The 19,329-nt window shown below is 37.1% G+C and overlaps 1 protein-coding gene across 3 annotated transcripts in view; it reads left to right on the forward strand.

The window, feature by feature from the left end:
- Positions 1-19,329, forward strand: part of ARMC8 (armadillo repeat containing 8) — an 85,520-nt gene that overhangs the window by 20,850 nt on the left and 45,341 nt on the right. For all 3 annotated transcript variants that reach the window (XM_087824952.1, XM_087824951.1, XM_087824953.1), the window contains 4 exons: positions 10,125-10,196; positions 11,575-11,717; positions 11,820-11,917; positions 16,010-16,102. In XM_087824952.1, the coding sequence (XP_087681078.1) occupies positions 10,125-10,196; positions 11,575-11,717; positions 11,820-11,917; positions 16,010-16,102 (406 nt within the window). The remainder of the gene's footprint in view (positions 1-10,124; positions 10,197-11,574; positions 11,718-11,819; positions 11,918-16,009; positions 16,103-19,329) is intronic.

Below are 19,329 nucleotides of genomic sequence, written 5' to 3' on the forward strand. Positions count from 1 at the left end.
CAGCTAAGACAGATGGAAAGGTTTTCGTGAAGGGATGGTTGGAGTGGAAAGAGTGGACTTTGGAATTGGACAACAGTATGTTGAGTTCCTGGTTCAGACATTTTGTAGTGGAGTCCTATCCTAGCTGTGTACTTAGGCAAGTTACTTAATTTCCTTGAGCCTTAACTTCATCATCTTTAAAGTGAGTGTATTATTTCCCATCTTGCCAAGTTGTAAGAATTAAGTCAGACGTACAAAATTCAGTACCTGGTATGTTGTGGATATTAGAAATTAGCACTTAAGTGGTTAGTGGTTAATTGGCCCTAATTTAAAATAACTTAAAAAATAAGTTAATTCTCTTCAAAGAAGAGAAAGGAAAATGCAAATAAAAACTATCAAACAGATGAAACAATTCAAACTGAAGGAGAGGCGGGAGAGGGGCTAGAATTCTTGATCAGAGAAGAGAATTTGAGTGATAACACATTCCAGTAAATGTCATTGCTACTTACAATACTAAAATCTGTTTATAGTTTGAAAGAGACAGATCACCCAGAATCATTTCACGTTATGTCAGAATAGAGCTGGCCTTTTAGGGCTATGCGTAGTGTGATTTGGTAAAGCTTTGTTTTCCCAGAGAGAAATATTTATTCTTTCTGACCTAATTCCTTCCTGAACTTTGGAATTATCTGAAAATTAATTAATATATAGCCCAGAGAATAAGTGAATTATATTTTTAAGTAACCTTGTCTAATATTGGAATAATACAATGTTAAGAGAGGAAAGAGGGAACCAAAATGAGGTTTAGGAAAAGAGAGTTGACCATTTTTTTCTTTTTCTACACATTACATAGCCACTATTGAGTCAACCAGAGACCATGACTAGACCCAAATAGGTAGGTAGGAGGGAGGTGGCCATAGGGTGTAAACAACCAAAGGTGGCCTACTAATTTTAAATAAGGAAAAGACAGGCTGAAGTAATAGGCTTTGAATCCAAAATATCCTTTTGGAAAGATACAAAAGAATTGACAATTAGCTTTAGCTGCAAGACAACCAGAGTTTTTATCATTTTTCTAGCTATATTAAACTGATTTTTTCAATAAGATTATGAAAATATAAAATATATTATCGGGAAAAACAGAAACTGAAGAAGTTAAAGGTGAATAGTGAGTTTTCATCACAGTCTATTACTAATCTACTCAATTGAGTTACAGGCATATAGCCTTACCCATAAATGTAGGGAACTTCTTTGTAGGTAACATCATAAAAAGACCATTTACCTACTCACTGAGTATGTCCTTGTTGGAAAAAGTTATTAAGTATAAGAACTGCTTAATTTCAATTGAAGACTGAGTTATCTAGAAATAACTTTTTTGTTAGTAGTACAATATTTAACATAGATTGAATTGCCCTATTGTATCAAAGGTTTAAATACAGAATCAGGTCTTTAAAAAGCAAAGTTTCAAATGCATAACTGAATAGAAGATCGTTAGATAAGGGATAAGATATGAGCAGAGAATAGGGAGGTCAATTGTGTAGGTCATAAACTGTGTAGCCTTTGCAACTACAACGGTGAGTAGGTATATCAGATAAACTGTGCTGCATGGTAAATTCTTAGCTTCCTCTAATGTGGAGATCTGCATATGACTTAAAGGAAAACAATTGCAGGATGTTTTTTGGTGAACATACTATAATATTAACTTAATCACGTTAAATCCCATAGTTGAAAAAGAATAACTCTTCAAATGTTTTTGTAGATCGTGAGTCAAAGCTGCTTAAACTGGGTTTTTTGGGGGGTTTTTTCATGTATCTAAATTAGAACTCCTGATCTGGTTTTTACAGTAATCTTTCTCCATGAAAAGATCAGCAGATATCCCTGTGTGGCTCTATGTCTATATTCCTTATGTTGAAAGGCAAAAGATGACATAAGCAAATATGGCTGGCTTTGTGATTTCCAAGTTGAATAGAAACAGAAAATTAGACCAGATCTCTCTGGTAGACTCAGGCAGACAGTTGTGGATGCTATAGAATTGTTCTTTAGTTTTCACCAAGTGGCCATTTCTAAAAAGTGTCTTCTGAAGTATTTCAATGTACTGATGAAATAAGTTTATTTTGGTAATGACTACTTGATTTTCCAGGTAATTATGTACCTCTGGTTTCAGTAAGATACAGACAGGTTCCATTTTCTTACATGAGCTAAAGATATGAGTTCCTATAAAATGAAGCCTTTGGCCTGGTCAGGCATGGCTCAGCGGTTGAGCGTCGACCTAGGATCCAGGTGATCGGGGTTCGATTCCCGGTCAGGGCACATGCCCGGGTTGTGGGCTCGATCAATGACTCTCTCATCATTGATGTTTCTATCTCTCTCTCCCTCTCCTTTCCTCTCTCTGAAATCAATAAAGATATATTTTTAAAAGTAAATAAATAAAAATAAAATGAAGCCTTTGGTTTTTAAGAAATTTTAAAAGATAAGTTTTAGAATAATTCAAAAGGAATATCCTAGTAAAGGAGTAAGAAATATATATATGTGTGTGTGTTTATGTATATTTATTTCCTTAATACTTTTTAATCAGTTATTTTTTAAAGTTTTATAGGTAAACATAAACAAAGATGACTTTAATACCAAATGAAATGAAGTGACTCTTAGTTTGACTTGTTTAAAACTATGTATCCTGAGACAATTCAGTCAGAGAATTATGACTTAAAGGCTCGCAAGATTCTCCAGAAATTATTAGATCAAATTGACATAGTTTTTACATATAGATAGATAAGCTCTTTGTACATGTGGTATTAACTTTCATATCAAGAATGTGTGTATATTTGTATATGTGTATGCATCTTTTCATATTTCTAAACCACTTAACTGTATGCTGCCGTATTATTCCACAATGCTCTAATGCATTTTGATGTTCTTTGGATTACACATATACAAAATATTTGTTAATAACTTGGCATTAATGCAGTTATTAAATTGCACTCTTCATTATTGGAAGATGTCAGGTGGTTTATAATCATATATTGATAACATAAAGAGTTAAATACAATAACTTATAATTTCTGAGCAGGTATTTATACAAATTGGATCTGTATCTAACACTATGTACATTCCAAAAATCTACACCATGGGGTAATTTGTTTGTAAGAATGAACTAAATTACTGCCAATTCTCAGTTCTGTTCAATTTATACATATAGTAGGGGCACAATAAATGGCTCAGTTGACTTGAAACTCACTATGAATTTCTCAAATGCCTCCTGAATGTTAAAAATAACTTTATTATTTTTGATCATCTATTTTAGTTTGTTGTTTTTTTTTAATATGTTTTTATTGATTTCAGAGAGAGGACGGGCAAGGGAGAGAGAGAAACATCCATGATGAGGGTCATTGATCATCTGCCTCCTGCATACCCCCTATTGGGGATCGAGCCCACAGCCCTGGTAGGTGCCCTCGCCTGGAATTCAACTTTGACCTGTGTTTCATAGGAGGACTCTCAACCACTGAGCCATGTCAGCTGGGCTATTTTAGTTATTTCTTGATCATCATTATCAAACTCTTAAAATTTCCTAACCAGCCCTGCTGGACATGGCTCAGCAGTTGAGCGTCACATTAGGATCCAGGAGATCACGGTTTGATTCCTGATCAGGGCACATGCCCGGGTTGCAGGCTCGATCCCCAGTTGGGGGCGTGCAAGAGGCAGCCGATCAATGACTCTCTCATCATTGATGTTTCTATCTCTCTCTCCCTCTCCCTTCCTCTCTCTGAAATCAATAAAGATGTATTTTTTAAAAAAATCCTCACTGGAGGATATAAAATTTCCTAGCCATGCTGGATAATAGAAAACTTACTGTACTTGGATGCTTGGATATTTCTCCAAAAATAACATCATCATAATTATAATTACAGGGACAGAGCAGTATGTTTGTAGTTTTCCAAGTGCAAATAATTTTTAACTTGTTTATCATGTTGCCTTATTCTAACTGTCCATAAATATGTAATTTTTTCCTTATTTTATGGATGTCCTAATGAACAGTGAGATTTCATTAGTAGGTCAGACCTTATACTCAGATGGTAGTTTTCAGTACGCAGTGTATTTTTTGGCTATTTTATACCTAGGACCAAGAATGAATTGTACAGTATTTCAAACAAGAGCTTCTTCAGGTAAGCGAACAGGAATACTGGTTAAAAGTAAAAGTGACATAGTGGATCTTTTAACTTCAGCCTCCCACCTTCAATAATTTTAAACATAATTTTCTGTTTTGTTTTGTTTTTAAAGTTACTTTATCGTTGAAAGTATTACATATATCCCTTTTGTTTTCCACATTGACCCCCTCCACCCTGCTCCTGCTCCCCCCACCCCCCAGGCTTCACCACACTATTGTCTGTGTCCTTGGGTTGTGCATATATGCATATAAGTTCTTTGGTTAATCTCTCCCCACCCCGCCTTTCCTCAGATTCGTCTCATCAGTCTCTTCCATGCTTCTATGTTTCTGGATTTATTTTGTTCGTCAGTTTATTTTGTTCATTAGATTCCACGTATGAATGAAATCATGTAAAACTGAGTCAGGAAGAATCAGAAAAGCTGAATAGGCCACTAACAACTGATGAAATCGAAGCAGTAATAAAAAAAAAACTCCCAGAAAACATTATGTTTTCACTGAAAACCTAGGCTATTTTGATTGTTTAGGAATAAATATGCTTATACCTGATGGACTGAAACTTTGTTTCTCCAGCAGATCTAGATCTCAGTCTTTTCTTATTTTTTCTACTGTTTTAATGGCACTATGCAATGTTTACTTTCTCTCTTGGTTTTGATCACTATCATAATACTCTTAATTTAGACATGTGCTATTGTAGGCACTATATATGTTGTTTTAATATTTGAGATTTTCTCTTTACCATGCTAAAAATTAATCTCGTTCAGAGCAAAGAAGTAGAAAGGTTAGCTTCCATGTAAAATTAGGTGCCTCTTGAGTTCATTTATTAGTGGGTAAATTTAAGATTCTAGCTAGGTTTTAGCTAAAATTGTTCCCCTACAAATACATGTTTGTAACATCTTAATATTGGCTCTTCTTTTCCAATCCTCAAAGAGTTGTATATCTCCAAGGCTTACTTTTTAGCTTTTCTATCTGAATACTATCTTACCTCAGAGATAATTCACCGTGTCCAAAATTAAGAGAAATCCTGTCTTGCTAAGGGATTTATTCTCCAAGCTTCCTAGTGTTCACTGCACCCAGGCACCCACACCTGAAGTAATCACTCAAGATATGTCACATATCACATTTCCTATACCTATCCAATCACCTTGTTCAGTGCTTCCTCAAAAGTCCTTTGTATTAATAATTCCTATGGTTGCCACCCTAATCAGTGTCACAGAACCAGATACCTGCATAGACTGACTAATTCCTTCAACAGACATTTGTTGAGTACCTACCAGGTGCTAGACATTGTGCTAGTGTGGGAGAACATAAGGATGAGTAACGCAGTCACTGCTCTGGAGGATCTGAAAGTCTGAAGGAGGAGGCAAATGACTAAAGAGACAGTCACTGTAGTTTGATTATGAATGCGGTGACGATGATAAGTTCAGGGGGTCTTGGGATCACACAAAGAAAGGGCGTTAGCCATTTAGTTGTCTCTCTTGACTTTAGTAATATCTGCATTCCAATCCATTCCACATTCAGCTTATCTTCCTTAGTTATTGTTTCCTTCATGTTTGTTTTCTGATCATAAGCATGATTGCTCCTTAATATACCTCCCTTTAGTTTCTGTTCTCCCTATCACTTTCTAATTTAATGTTCCATGCCATCTTAAAGGGAACATCCTTTCAATCCAGGCTCCTGGTACTGCCCCAGAAATATGCCATTTTTATTTTAGTATGGTATTCTATGAATGGCTTTTCCTTTTGCCCTCCCCATTGCTTATCCAAATCCTGCCCCTTTTCTAAGATTCATCTTAGGTTCTCACCATTGCCTCAAAACCTGTTAAGCTTGTTCTTTTCATCTGTTTTTCTCAGCCCTGTAAGCACTCAATTTATAATACAGCCTTACATTGTTAGTGTTATTTTGATCTCTCCAAGGAAATCGTAAAACTCTTTAGATCAGGCATCCCATTATATGATGCTTTTGTATCCTTCATATTGCCTAGCACCTGCTGAGTTCAAAACTAATTGTTGAATTTCAGTAGTATATAAGTAGGGCCTTTTCCCCCAACATTAAAAGTTGGTAGACATGAGATTATATTCCTCTGATCTACGGGGAAAAGGATGTCTTTGACTGAAAGTTAGAAATACTTTTATTTTGTATAAAAATGTAAAGTTGGAACACAGGAGGAAAAGGGGAAACATATTTCCTGAATTCTTTTGTCTTTTTGATTAGATTGTTCCGAATGCCTTATATGCCAGAGGTAATGGGAAAAATGCTTGGCATAAAAAAATAAAGGTTGAGAACAGCTCTCTTATTTAATGTGGAGCCCTGAGAAAAGCCCCAAACCAGAGTCTAGCTTCCTCATCTGTAAAGTGGCGTTAATCTTACTCAAGGTTGTGATGAAGATTAAATAAAATAATGGCCATGGAATGCTTTGCAAACTTCAAAGCAGTATATAAATCTTGCATAGTTTTGTTGTGCTTCCATCTTGGATGATAGTTGTGAGTTTTCATTTTACAAAAATACGGATTTCTATAATGGTACATTTTATGATCCACTGATGGTAACTACTTTGATAGCTCCGGATCAGGCTGGCTTTGTTGCCTCTTAAGATACAGATTTCTATCCTAAAAAGTAATGAGGTGTTGTGATAGAGGGCACCTAGGGGGGACCTCTGACCTAGACCTGGGAGTTGTTAGGTCATGCTTCTTGGAGGAAGTGACATTGACATCAAAGTTCAGTCCTGAAAGATGAGCAGTTAGCCTGGAGGGTATAAAGGTTTGAGGGCGGGAGCAAGGAGGCAAGAGAGTAGCTAGAAGCTGGGAACGGGAAGCTCATCTGGCTGGCTCTGAAGCGAAATCCTGTACTTTACTTAGATCTGTGAAAGATGGGTATATGTGATAATTATCATCTTTTTTGGTTTTAATTCTTTCATATAAATGATATTCTAGCATCTCTTTATAGTAATAGCTGAATAGACTTCATTTGCTGGGCATTAACGTCTCCTCTTCCTTATCTAGCATCGGTATATTTTATTTTTTAGAGCTAGAGCAAGGATTGCTTTCTGTAGACATTGGTCCATTTTATTAGTTGTGTTCTTTTTATTCTAGATTTACTCTATAACTACCAGCTGGCTTCTTCATGTCCGTTTTGCAAACTGTTAAAAGAACTGGACAGTTGCTCTTGGAAGGGTTTTTGTTTGCTTTCGTCTATAAAAACATTTACTCTCGCATGGTTTCAGATACTTAGAATGTGTTTATATGGTCATGTGGGGATATCTCATTTCTGCTTAGTTTAGGAAGAATGAGGAGAAATCTGGGGAAGTGTTGTGGTTGGGAGATCCAGAATAGAGAGAGCATCCAGAATGGCATCTGACACAAAAGAGACCCTCAGTAGATAGCTGCTGAGTAAATGAATGTGCTGTATTGGTATAGGCAGGGAAGAAGAGAGTACATGACAAGCTGCTAGGTTAGGCTCTATAAACTGATGATTGGGAAGTAAGTCTCTAAGAAAACTGCAGGCATCCGTAAGGAGGCAGGAGTCTGGATATACAATCTCTTACAACTATGCTTTTTTAAGTGAAGCTTTGATATCACGTAATTTTAAAATCATGTATCAGTATTTGGTAAGAACCTTAGTAAGCTTCATTCAGTTTAGTACCTATAAACAGAAAGTACTCCTACTCTCTTCTGTGAACCATCTGGAAGATCTAACAGATAGTTTACAGAGAGACAAATCAGGCCCTGAAAAACAGACCTACCCTCAGGCACTGAGCTAATGCATGAAGACTAGGCAAGTGTACAGTGTTTGGCTCAAGGCTTGTGAAAATGTTATTCATAGTTTGTTGGGAGAATCAGCTTTCAGCAGAGCACTAGGCCATAGTAGCTCTGCAATAATTGAAGAAGGTAATTGAGGAAAAGAGTATTACAATTATTACCAGGGTTTAAAATGCCAGTGAATTTGGTTGGTATTGGAAATATATACTGACTGTAACAATTAGTTGTTGATTTTTTTTTTTAAGTAACTTTTTCCCCATCTGTTTTCTACTCTGCTTTTTTTTTTTTCTTTTTTTAATATATCTTTATTGATTTCAGAGAGGAAAGGAGAGGGAGAGAGAGAGATAGAAACATTAATGATGAGAGAGTCATTGATCGAGCCCGCAACCCGGGCATGTGCCCTGACCAGGAATCAAACCCCGATAGCCTGGATCCTAGGTCTATGCTCAACCGCTGAGCCACACCCGGCCGGGCTCTATTCTGCCATTCTACAGGATTGTGGTTTGCCAACTATAGAATATTTTCAGGCCTGTAACTTTCAGTGTTGGCAAAATATTCCTACATATTGTAGAGTTCCACCTCTTAAAAGAGGGGGAGTCAGAAGAGATGCTAGCCACCTATCTAGGGGAGCTTATTTTGAGTTGGAAAGAAATGGATGAGCTAAGAACTTTGAGGCTCTATAGCAGCATCCTTAACACTATCAGACCTGACTTCCCCTTATAAGTATTTTGTAACATCCCTGTACTGTGCTGAAATTAAATCCATGATATAACCTACTCACATACATAACTCTAAAATGATGCCTTCCCTCCATATAATATAAAGGAGAAATAAAAAAGAAGGTAATTTCTAATGTTTAATATGTAAATGCTTAGATGTGACTATGTTAGAAAACTTAATGAAGCAGTGCGAATGCAAGGCTACAAATGTGGGCTGATGTAGGTGTATGGTATTGATGACTAAATACCACAAGTGCCTCTGTGCTAGTGATCTGATTTAACTCTTAACAAAAAGTGTAATCTCCCTTTTATTTACAGGGCAGGTACAATACTGAAAATCCATAATTTTTTAAAAAACTGCAAAAAATGCTCTCTCTTTGTAAACTATGGCCAGAAATTTCCAGATGCCTCGTAAACTTTTGAAATGCCCCTAGGGGGCTGTAATGCCCTCTTTTCCCCACTTTGAGAACTGTTGCTCTGTAGATCACATAGTTCCAGTGTTCTGTAGTAAAATAGGACTATTGATCAATTAGGGTATTTTTATTAAACATTTTTTAGTTGTACTAGGTTTATTTTGAGCTTTTTTTTTTTCCCCTGTCCTTTGGGACCAGCCACATGTTTGCAAATCAATTGGGCAATGATAGAAATACTTTATCAATAAAGTTTTATTCCTGGTGAAGTAAAGATCTTAGTGTAGCTAGAATAAAAATTACTGGTGAATATGTAAGGAATATAAAGGATTTTTTTTTTTTTTAATCTCCTTAAGGAATAATTGGCTCCTTAAGCAAACATAGTAACAGTATATTCTGTTGTTTCTAATTAATTTAAAAATAAAATGTGTGACAGTAGCAACACAAAGAATGGAGGGGAAATGGAAGTGCATATTATACTTGCAATGCTCTTACAATACACGTGAAATGGGGGATAATATCCCTTGAAGATTGTTGAAACATGCACATTGTAGATTGTAAAGCAACCACCAAAAAACAACAGAACAAAACCCAAAGAGGTACAGTTAATACGACAATAAAGGAGATAAAATAGAATAATAAGAAATACTCAGTCCAAAAGAAGACAGAAAAAAAGAGTGAACAAAGTCATTCTCCCTGAACCAAGGTCAGATATGTTCTGTGTGCTGGTTGCTTTTACTTTTTACTCCCAGATCTGTGTGTGAGAAGGTGGTCTATATTTCTTTGTATTCAAAGGTTTGGTGGCCTTTGTTTAAGAACTTGGTTTTTTTGTATTGGAAGTCTTTTCCCAGTACTCAGGATATCCTGCTTCCTCCACTCCTCTACTGTCCTGTTTTACAGCCCCCAGGTTTACTCTGCACCTATTTCTGTTCCTTCTTTTTGGCATTCCAGGGGGGAAAGAGTCAATGCTTTGATTTTATCACTAACTTCTGTACTTGCCAATTCAAGATGTTGCATAATAAATATAAAGTGGAATGAATTGATCTTTGATTTTTTTCCATGACTTTTCAACATACCTTACCCTTTTCTCTTCCCCTGAATTCAGAGACATGAAAAATGCCGTAATTGGAAACAACAAGCAGAAAGCCAATCTCATTGTTTTAGGAGCTGTTCCAAGGTATGTTTGCTATCATTCCCTTTTCTGCTATTCATTCTATTTCTAATATTTTTCTCATTCTTAACCATAAGACTAATCTTTTTTCTGTATTGCCTATTCTGTTTTTGAAAAGCCTCATAATTTTTTAAATAAATGCCATGAGTTATATGGAGCATCTGCAAAAAAGCAAAACAAATTAAAGTACCAGAGAATGGACGATGAAGTGAATGTATGAATACTTTTTAGAAATTCAGGAAGATCATTGACCCTGCAATAGAAGAATGTGTTGGGTAGAGCAGCAGTGTACACCAGCCTGTTTCATTCTTCTCTGTCTACTCAGAGCCCTGGCAGTTTTATTGTATGACTAGATAACAATTTCTCAGGATTCTCAAAATCTTTTTTTAAAAAAAGAGAGAGACCTGGTTGGTCTTTAATTCTACTTTTCTTTATTTCTAAATTTTTAAAATTTGTTGTTTTTTAAGTTAACAAAGTTTGATTTCTTCTGATGATTTAATAAGCTTCTTTTTGGCAGATAATGACAGTTGTATAACTTTCAGTTTGCCTTTCCTACTCAGAACTAAGTTTTATGTGCAGTTGCTATAAGTTTTTCATGCAGAACTTTTAAATGTTTTGGGGGTTTTTCTGTTCTTTTTTATCTTTTGATATGGGATCAATGGTTGTATTGTTTTTATCGTAACCAACTTCCAATATATACTTTCGTAACCATAAAGCACTCAGCCTTTTTAGTGGATTAGTGTTCAGTATATAAATATGCTTTAGGGAGCATTAGAGTTCTACCTTAGAATAAGGGAGATGGTCATAAGTGGTGGATGATTAAAATTTGGAGAGTAGTTGTTTGGCAAGCTGGGCTGGAGTAGAAATGGGAGGATCCCCTCATTCCCCATATGGGAGAATTGGAGAAAGAAGGGAGTTTCCCTTGCTTGAAGAGCTGCACAAGGATTCTGAATATTTCCTCTAGGCTCAACCCCCGTGATCTCTGAACTATAGCTCTGGTTATTCCAGGTCCATTTCTTGTATGACTGTAAGACCCTTGGCATTGGCTGTCTACATTCCGAAGTGGCAGATAACATGGGACTGTGATGTTGCTGGTTCTAAAGAGACCACTTTGGACAACTTTCAGATTTATAGTTCTGATAAACTCTTGAGATTATGTGATAGCTCAAAATGAAGAAAATGTCTTCTGTTTTTCCCCCCAGATACTTCTTTTTTAAATTAGCAGCTGATAAAACAAATGACCATTTCCTACCCTCTGTAAAGCTTTCCAACAGTATTTTTAGTATGTGTGATTTATTGGTAGCCTTTTTCTGTCACATTACTTTTAGCTAATTTACTTTTAAGTTTTTTAGTCTCTTCTGTTTATTGAGTTTATTCTTTTTAGATTGTTGTACTTGCTTCAGCAAGAAACCTCAAGTACAGAGCTGAAAACTGAATGTGCAGTGGTATTGGGAAGTCTTGCTATGGGTACTGAAAACAATGTCAAGTCTCTACTAGATTGCCATATTATCCCTGCCTTACTGCAAGGTATGTAGGGAAGTCATATTTATAAAAGTAAAAATTAGAATCAGTTTACAGTTTTAAATATGGGTTGAAAAGATGAGCCTCAAATCTATTTTCTATTAATAGGACTGTTGTCCCTAGACCTGAAGTTCATTGAAGCTTGCCTTCGATGCCTACGCACCATCTTCACCAGTCCCGTCACTCCAGAGGAGTTATTGTATACAGTGAGTTTTAGATGTTTTTGAATCACCAGTTACATTTTACTAACATCATACTTCTAATTTACTTAGCATCTCAAGACTCAACTGTGTTACATTATAAAAAAGTCTCAAGAAGTACTGGAGTTCTTGTTAATTTGCAAATGTCAAATGGTCTAGGCTTTGTAAAGAAGTGAAGACAGTCTCAGACCTTGAGGAATTTATAAGCTGTTTTTTTAAAGACCCATTTTGATCTCTTACTATATACAAATTAAGGCAATATTTTTAATGCTAAATGAGTGATAGGGAGTTCTGCTCACTCTAGGTTAACTCCAGCAGAGAAGACTGTATAGAGAAGCTAGAATTGCCCTGGTCTTGAATAATGGATAAGACTTAGAGAGTAAAGAGGCCAGTCTAGGAAAGATCTGTGTAAGAGAACATGCAGGGCCGTGGGCAGGGCAGTCTAAGGAGGGCAGGGCATCGGTGTAGTTTCAGTCGGAGAGGTGAGGCAGAGTCAGCGTGCAAGAGGCTTGTTTGCTGGCCTAGAACAGAGAATACGTATGAGAGAATCCAGAGGTCTTTGGAATCATTCAGGAGCTTTCACAAACCTCAGGGATTACTAGGGGGTGTTTTTATCTGTGGACTACGTGGGGCTTGTTGTTTTGTTGTTACTCCTCACCCAAGGATATTTTTTCCATTGATTTTTAGAGAGAGTGGGAGGGAGGGAGGAGGAGGATGGGGGGGGGGAGAGATTAATGTGAGAAAGACATTGGAATTGATTGCCTCCCACACGCACCCTGACCAGGACGAGGGGTCGAACCTGCAACCCTCTGTGCACAGGCTGATGCTCTAACCACCAAGTACACGGCCAGGGCTCCATGGGACTTTCTTAATGAAAATTATCCAGGCCGGTATTTTCAAATACTCTTACCCATAATCCACAGTAGGAAATGTATTTTCCATTGCCACACTGTGCCTATGTGTGAGTTTGTGTGTGAGCGAGGGAAAGAGAGAACCCTGAGGCAGCCTTCACAGAGCAGCTCCGTGCATACAGCGCCCTCTGATTCCTGGGACATCCTTTTTCATTGAAAACAACGCTGCTGTGATTCTCTCAGCCAGCACAGAGCATCAGGATGTCACGTCAGACACACATAAATCAGAGATCTTGCCCAGAATCCTGCTTTACAAATATTTCAAGAACATAAGCAATCCAGAGACATAAGCAAAACAATCAGGGAGGGGGGACATATGCAGCTTCATAATCAGTCCTTCGCATATCAGATCCATGTTCCACCACCTGGTAATGATACATTTAAGTATTGTAAGGGAGCTTTGAGAGCCACCTCCAACAGCAGAGAGGCTCTAAATGATGACACATCTCAGTTTTATACCTCAGGGATTTGTGTGGCATTCTTCAGGGAGCCACGCCTCACAAATCCTATAAATTGTTTACTACAGTGGTTCTCAAAAGAGCAAGCACGAGAATTGTCTGGAGGGCTTGTTAAACTGATTGGTGGACTTTACCTCTAGTTTCTGATTCACTGAGTCTGGAGTAGGGTCTGAGAATTTGCATTTCCAACAAGTTTCCAGGTAACTTACATGCTGCTAGTCCTTGGACCACTCTTTGAGAACCACTGGTACTGTAAGCAGTCCTAAATTAGTAACATTCTCCTCAAAGCATTCCACAGGACTCTATTCCTAGTAAATATCAGTCTGTTTTAAGGTCCTATTGTCCGTTTACAAAGAGGTTAAACCAGTCACTAGTCTTCTTTACTCTAGAACAGCGATTTTCAACCGATTTTTAAAACATGCAATACCTGACTCTAGTCAGGTCACTGACCTCTTTTCCCTTAGATTGTCAGATAAAAAATGACAACAGCCAACACAATAGCCTTCTGGTGTGAATGACTTGAAGTTATACCTTTTTTTTTTTGGTCAGATCAGAAAAAAATATTTTTGGTGTGCTGCAGAATTTTTAGTAGTTTATATGTGCATGAGATGAAAAAGATTGAAAATCACTGCCCTGGAAGTTTCCCCTCAATCCCCAATCCAATCAGTAATAGAGGGAGAAGTTGATCCTGGCCAGCCATTTTAACTCCTTCCTCCTCACACTCTAACCTGATTTCATAAGTCACTATGGAATCGTGGTGCATAATTTGGAAGACTGATTGACGCCAACTTAACTTTCTTACATGAGAAAAATTAAGCCTCAGGGACACTGAGTGACTTTCACAGTAAGAACATGTAACTTACGAAGCATCTCAGTTTTATGCCTCAGAAAGAGTGAAGAATCCATGAAAAGTGTTGGATAGGATAATGACAGAGAGTGGTGTTGTGGTGTAATTAACTGCTGTCTGTGAGTTGAATAGTGAAGAGGCCAGCTGCCGAGGCAACTCAGGCAGTAACCTAAAGACAGAGCAATCAGATTGGAAGAGGGCAGGATATCTAGTTTGAAATTCCTCTTATCCATTGAGCAAATTACGTAACTATTCTTTGCCTAGTGCTCAACAATAAACTGCAGATATATAACAGAATTGGCAGAAAGGGGGGCAGGTGTAAAGAAATGCAGGAAAATGGAGGGATAAGAGCAGTGGAGGAGAAAAAGGAGGTGGGAGTTGTTTTAGGAGCCTGATATAGGCTTTTCCAATATTCCTCTCCATTACCCACATCCCTGTCTTCTGCCAGTGGAACCACTGTTTTCCTTTCCCCTCCAGTCTCCATCTTCTCTCTTTCTATGCATTTAGTACCTGACTTTTTTTTTTTTTTTGAGGTTTTCTAAGTATTTCATTTTGTTTTTAAGTGCTTGTGACAACACAGAGGGTTATACTAACAAGCAAGGGGAAAAGATTCTACTTGGGAACAAATAGCCTTCTCCTTTTTACTTAGTTTTTACGTACCTTGGGCCTTCTTTTCTTTCTAAGGGAAACCCCAAGTCTTGTTCATCCCAACAGTGTTATTCTTTTAAGTTGTCTTCCTTGCCTTCTGTTGTCTTTTGTCAAAGTGTAGTCTGTGGACCAGCAGCATTGGCGTCATTTGGGAACTAGTTAGAATGCAGAATCTTAGGTCCTACTCCAAACCTACAGAATCACAATATGCACGCAAAGAATATCTTCTGGAGTTTGCATACACATTCATACTTGAGACTCAGAGCTCTAGGATTCATGACAGCATTGACAAGGATGCATTAAAAGGATGGAATCTCCTTTCCATCTGTGGCTCATTTCAAGTTCTCTTTCAACTTTTAATTCCTTCCCCATTCTGAGAGCCCTTGGAGATTCTTGGAGAGCCCTGTAGCAGGTTGGATGGATCCTTCTCTCTTCTATACTGTCATGTATGTTGCTAAGTGTCAGTAATAGGTAGAGAGTATGCTATAAATGAGAAGTTGCTATTGTGAAGATTGAAATTACCTAACTGTAGTCATTGTGAGAGATTGTTACTGATTACTGATACCATAACATCTCAGAGATCATAATTGCCAAGTTTTATTTTTATACAATAATTCCTCCTTATAAGCTATTTATTATTGTATATTTTTACCTCACATTTGGGTTTCAGGACAGATTTCTGTCAAGTCTTACTTAATTGATTTTGTTTTATTGCGGGAGTGTAGGCTGTTTATGGGAAAGAAATTGAGAATTTTCTGTTGTTGTATTTTATTGTTGAGGATGAATATTAAAGCCCTTCTCCTTATTCTTTGCCCAGACAGTTTTGATGGCTGTGTTGCTTTTGTTTTCCCAAGCTCCTTAAGCAAACTTGATTTACTGTCATTAAGTTAAGAGGCTTGCATAAGTACCTGCTCATGGAAATACAGTGGTACCTCTGTTTTCGAATGTGATCCGTTCCAGAAGACTGTTTGAGTTCTGAAATGTTTGAAAACCGAGGGATAAACAGCCAACAGCTGGACCTCAGGATCTTGCATTCAGCGGAAGCTGTGTGGTATGTTCAACTCCCGAGGCATGTTCAAAAACCGAAGCATTTACTTTTGGGTTTTTGGCGTTCGTAAACCAAAATGTTCGTTAACGGAGACATTCGAAAACCAAGGCACCGCTGTAACTTGTTAGATGTACTCCACAGTGCCTAAGTTCCTTGTTGCTGTGCTCTCCTTCCCTTCAACTCCAGGATGCTACGGTGATACCACACCTCATGGCGCTGCTGAGCAAGTCCCGCTACACCCAGGAATACATCTGTCAGATCTTCTCGCACTGCTGTAAAGTAAGAACCAGAATAAATGTTCTCTGTAATGTAAAATCTTATGTGTCCTCAGGAGATATGTCTTTGTGTATCCTCCAGAGATAATCTGTACATATAAGCAGACCTATGTCTATATCCCCTGCCCCTCCTTTTTTTTGACATAAATGAAAGTGTACCATACATACTTTCCACACCTTGCATTTTTCACTTAACATAATTTGAAGGCTATTCCATATCAGTACATAAGGAGCTCCCTCATTTTTTTTTATAAACAACCATATAGTATTTTACTGTATAGATGTACAGTAATTTATTTAACCAGTCCTCTGTTGTTGGACATTTACCTTGTTTTCTGTCTTAATATTATTACAAAACAATGCTGCAACAAATACCTTGTATGTAAGATATTTTATAAGAAATGGAATTGTTGAATCAAAGAGTGTGTGCATTTGTAACTTAATCATATTGTCTTATATAGAGGTTGTACCGTTTTATACTCCTATCAACAGTGTGTAATCATGACTGTTTCCCTACACCCTCAGTTTCCACATTGTTGGAAATTATTTTAAGTGATCTCATACCAGGAGAACTGAGAGATTCTTTTGCTCTTTATTGAGAGAAATTTCTGCTACTATAAGTGCCTGAGCCTAACCTGAGGAATGCTGTGAAGTACTACTTATTTTGCTTCATAGTTTGCTCATTGAGTGTACTCTTTTGATAACAGTGGGTGATTATTTGAGATCTTTAATCATTTCTATACACTTGCTAATTTCTAACCCAATAATTATTTATTATTTGATGATTCTGTAAGTTTTCAGGGCAACATTACTCATCTGTCATTTATAATACAAATACAAAGTGAAGAGTTTGGGGAACTGTGGGAAAGAGAAGTGAACACCTACATACTAAACTAGGAAGATCACAGATCACATTTTAGAACAGTTTCCCAAATAATTGAAAATTAAATAATGTGGTTCCATAAAAATTACCTATTGATTATAATTTAAATGTTTAAACCCCTTACCGCTCAGCGGTTGAGCATCGACCTAGGATCCAGGAGATCGAGGTTCGATTCCCAGTCAAGGCACATGCCTGGGCTGCAGGCTCAATTCCCAATGACTCTCTCATCATTGATGTTTGTGTCTGTCTCTCTCTCCCTCTCCTTTCCTCTCTCTGAAATAAAGATTTATTTAGAAAAAAACAAAAAACCCTTACCAAATCCTAGAGGAATATCACAGCCTATTTAATTCCATTTAAGATGTTTAGAATTTAAGATTTTTGTCAAAAATCTCTGAAGTTTCTCTTCCCAGATTGCTTTGACAGTGTGTAAGCTGACTCACAGGACCAGGGATGTCAAATGATCCCTTAATCTTTTGAGGTGGGCAAAGAATGGCTTTGAGAAAACAATACTCTTGTTGCAATTCATTTACTAAAAATGAGCTAAACTAATAGGGTCTAGAATCTTCCAACAATGAAATGATGTCTTGTAGCCAGCCCTGGCAGGTAGAAAAGGATACTCCAGAGCTCTATGCATCATTAAAAATCTTTGAACATCTATACTGAGTGCTCGAGAACGCAGCATCTACTAGTTATAACTACAGTAATCCCAAAAGGGCACTGAGGATTGGACCTGATGTGTATAACTGCTACATGTCAAATTATGTTAAATTATGAGAAGTTTGAATAATGCTATCCCTGAGGCTACCCAAATCGCTTTTATTATTATTCATTAGAAACTTCCCACCACTTTTAGGCTTGCTCATGTAAAACTTCTCAGTGCTGTTTTAGCTGAAATCATAGATAAAGGAATACCATTAAATCACTAGTTCTTGTGCTAGAGAGAAACTTACAGGCACCCTCATGCCAGATAACAGAGAAATTCATCTTAACTCAGCTTTCTTTCAGCCTGATACTGAGCATTTGCCACTGTAATTAAGTGACCAAATTCAAGAGTTCTGAGATAAAACTAGACCGCAGGAAACATTATAGTGTTTATAAACCCAGTGACCATAGAAGTAGCCTAAAATACAATATTAATTTCTTTACTGATACACTAACAATATGGATCTTTAAAAACAACTGATCTGATGATTTCTGTATTGTCACTAATTATAAAAACCTTTCATTTTCATGTTGTTCAGTTTACATATAAGATTCATAATACAATTTTAAGACTCACAAATTTGCATATACTGGTATCAGTATCAAATAAATATACATACTTGGGGGAGAGGAGACAGAGAGGAGGGATTACTAAAATGTTTTATAATCATAATTATGTCTTTGAAATTTTCTTTCCTGATTTATTAAGAACCAAAAAAAAGGCTAGTAATAATATTAATTGGAGCTCTAACTTCTAAATCGTTGTCACTTCTTAAGCAGTTAGTCAGATTTCTGAGACCTGTATTTTGGAGTTCAAGATCACAAGGGCATGTGTGCCTCCTACTCTGGATGCTGCCTCTGTACACCTAGGTTCATGCAGGTTGACTTGGAGAGACTAGAGGGACTGGATAAGAATCAGACGATAGTTCCTCCTCTCTAGTTGGTACAGCCATGAATTCCTTCCTTCATGGTTGTTTTTACACAATCCTATGTATGACCACAGAGAGAAGAGCTTTTGTGATAAATACTTGCTACAATCTTTGGGGCAAAGAATTTGAGGGATGAAAAGGTGTGGTTTATCTTGTTAGCAGTGGGGAATAGTTGTGTTGAGAGAATTGTACTGTGCTTGATCTTGTCATCATTAGTAAACAACTCCATCAGTAAAGATGTTTCATAAGTGATCCGGCTCTTGGGGAAAAGATGCTTGCACATGGATAGTCACTGATGTCTGTAACAGCAAAAAAACTGGAAACAATCAGATGTCTGACTGCAGAGAACTTGTTAAAGCGGGGCATTCATACAGAGGGATACAGCCAACAAAGGAATGAGAAGCTCTTTATGTCCTGATGTGAATGCTCTCAGATGCATTATAAAAGAAATAAAAGGCTTAGGGCAATATATGTGGGATATGAAATTTATATAGTACTTACACATAGTATATATAAACACATATAGTAGTCTACCATTTGTGTTAAAATGGGGGAAAATATACTTAAGTATTTGTTTGTATATGTATAAAATATCTTGACGAAAATACAAAACCTGTTAGCATTAGGTCACCTCAGAGCCGGGAAACAGATTAACTGAATACAGAGGTAGAAAAACAGAGGGGTGCAGGGGCAGAGGCAACACCCTGTCTACTTAGC

The sequence above is a fragment of the Miniopterus natalensis genome, chromosome 15 (genome assembly GCF_054644295.1).
Source record: "Miniopterus natalensis isolate mMinNat1 chromosome 15, mMinNat1.hap1, whole genome shotgun sequence".
Classification (NCBI taxonomy): domain Eukaryota; kingdom Metazoa; phylum Chordata; class Mammalia; order Chiroptera; family Miniopteridae; genus Miniopterus; species Miniopterus natalensis.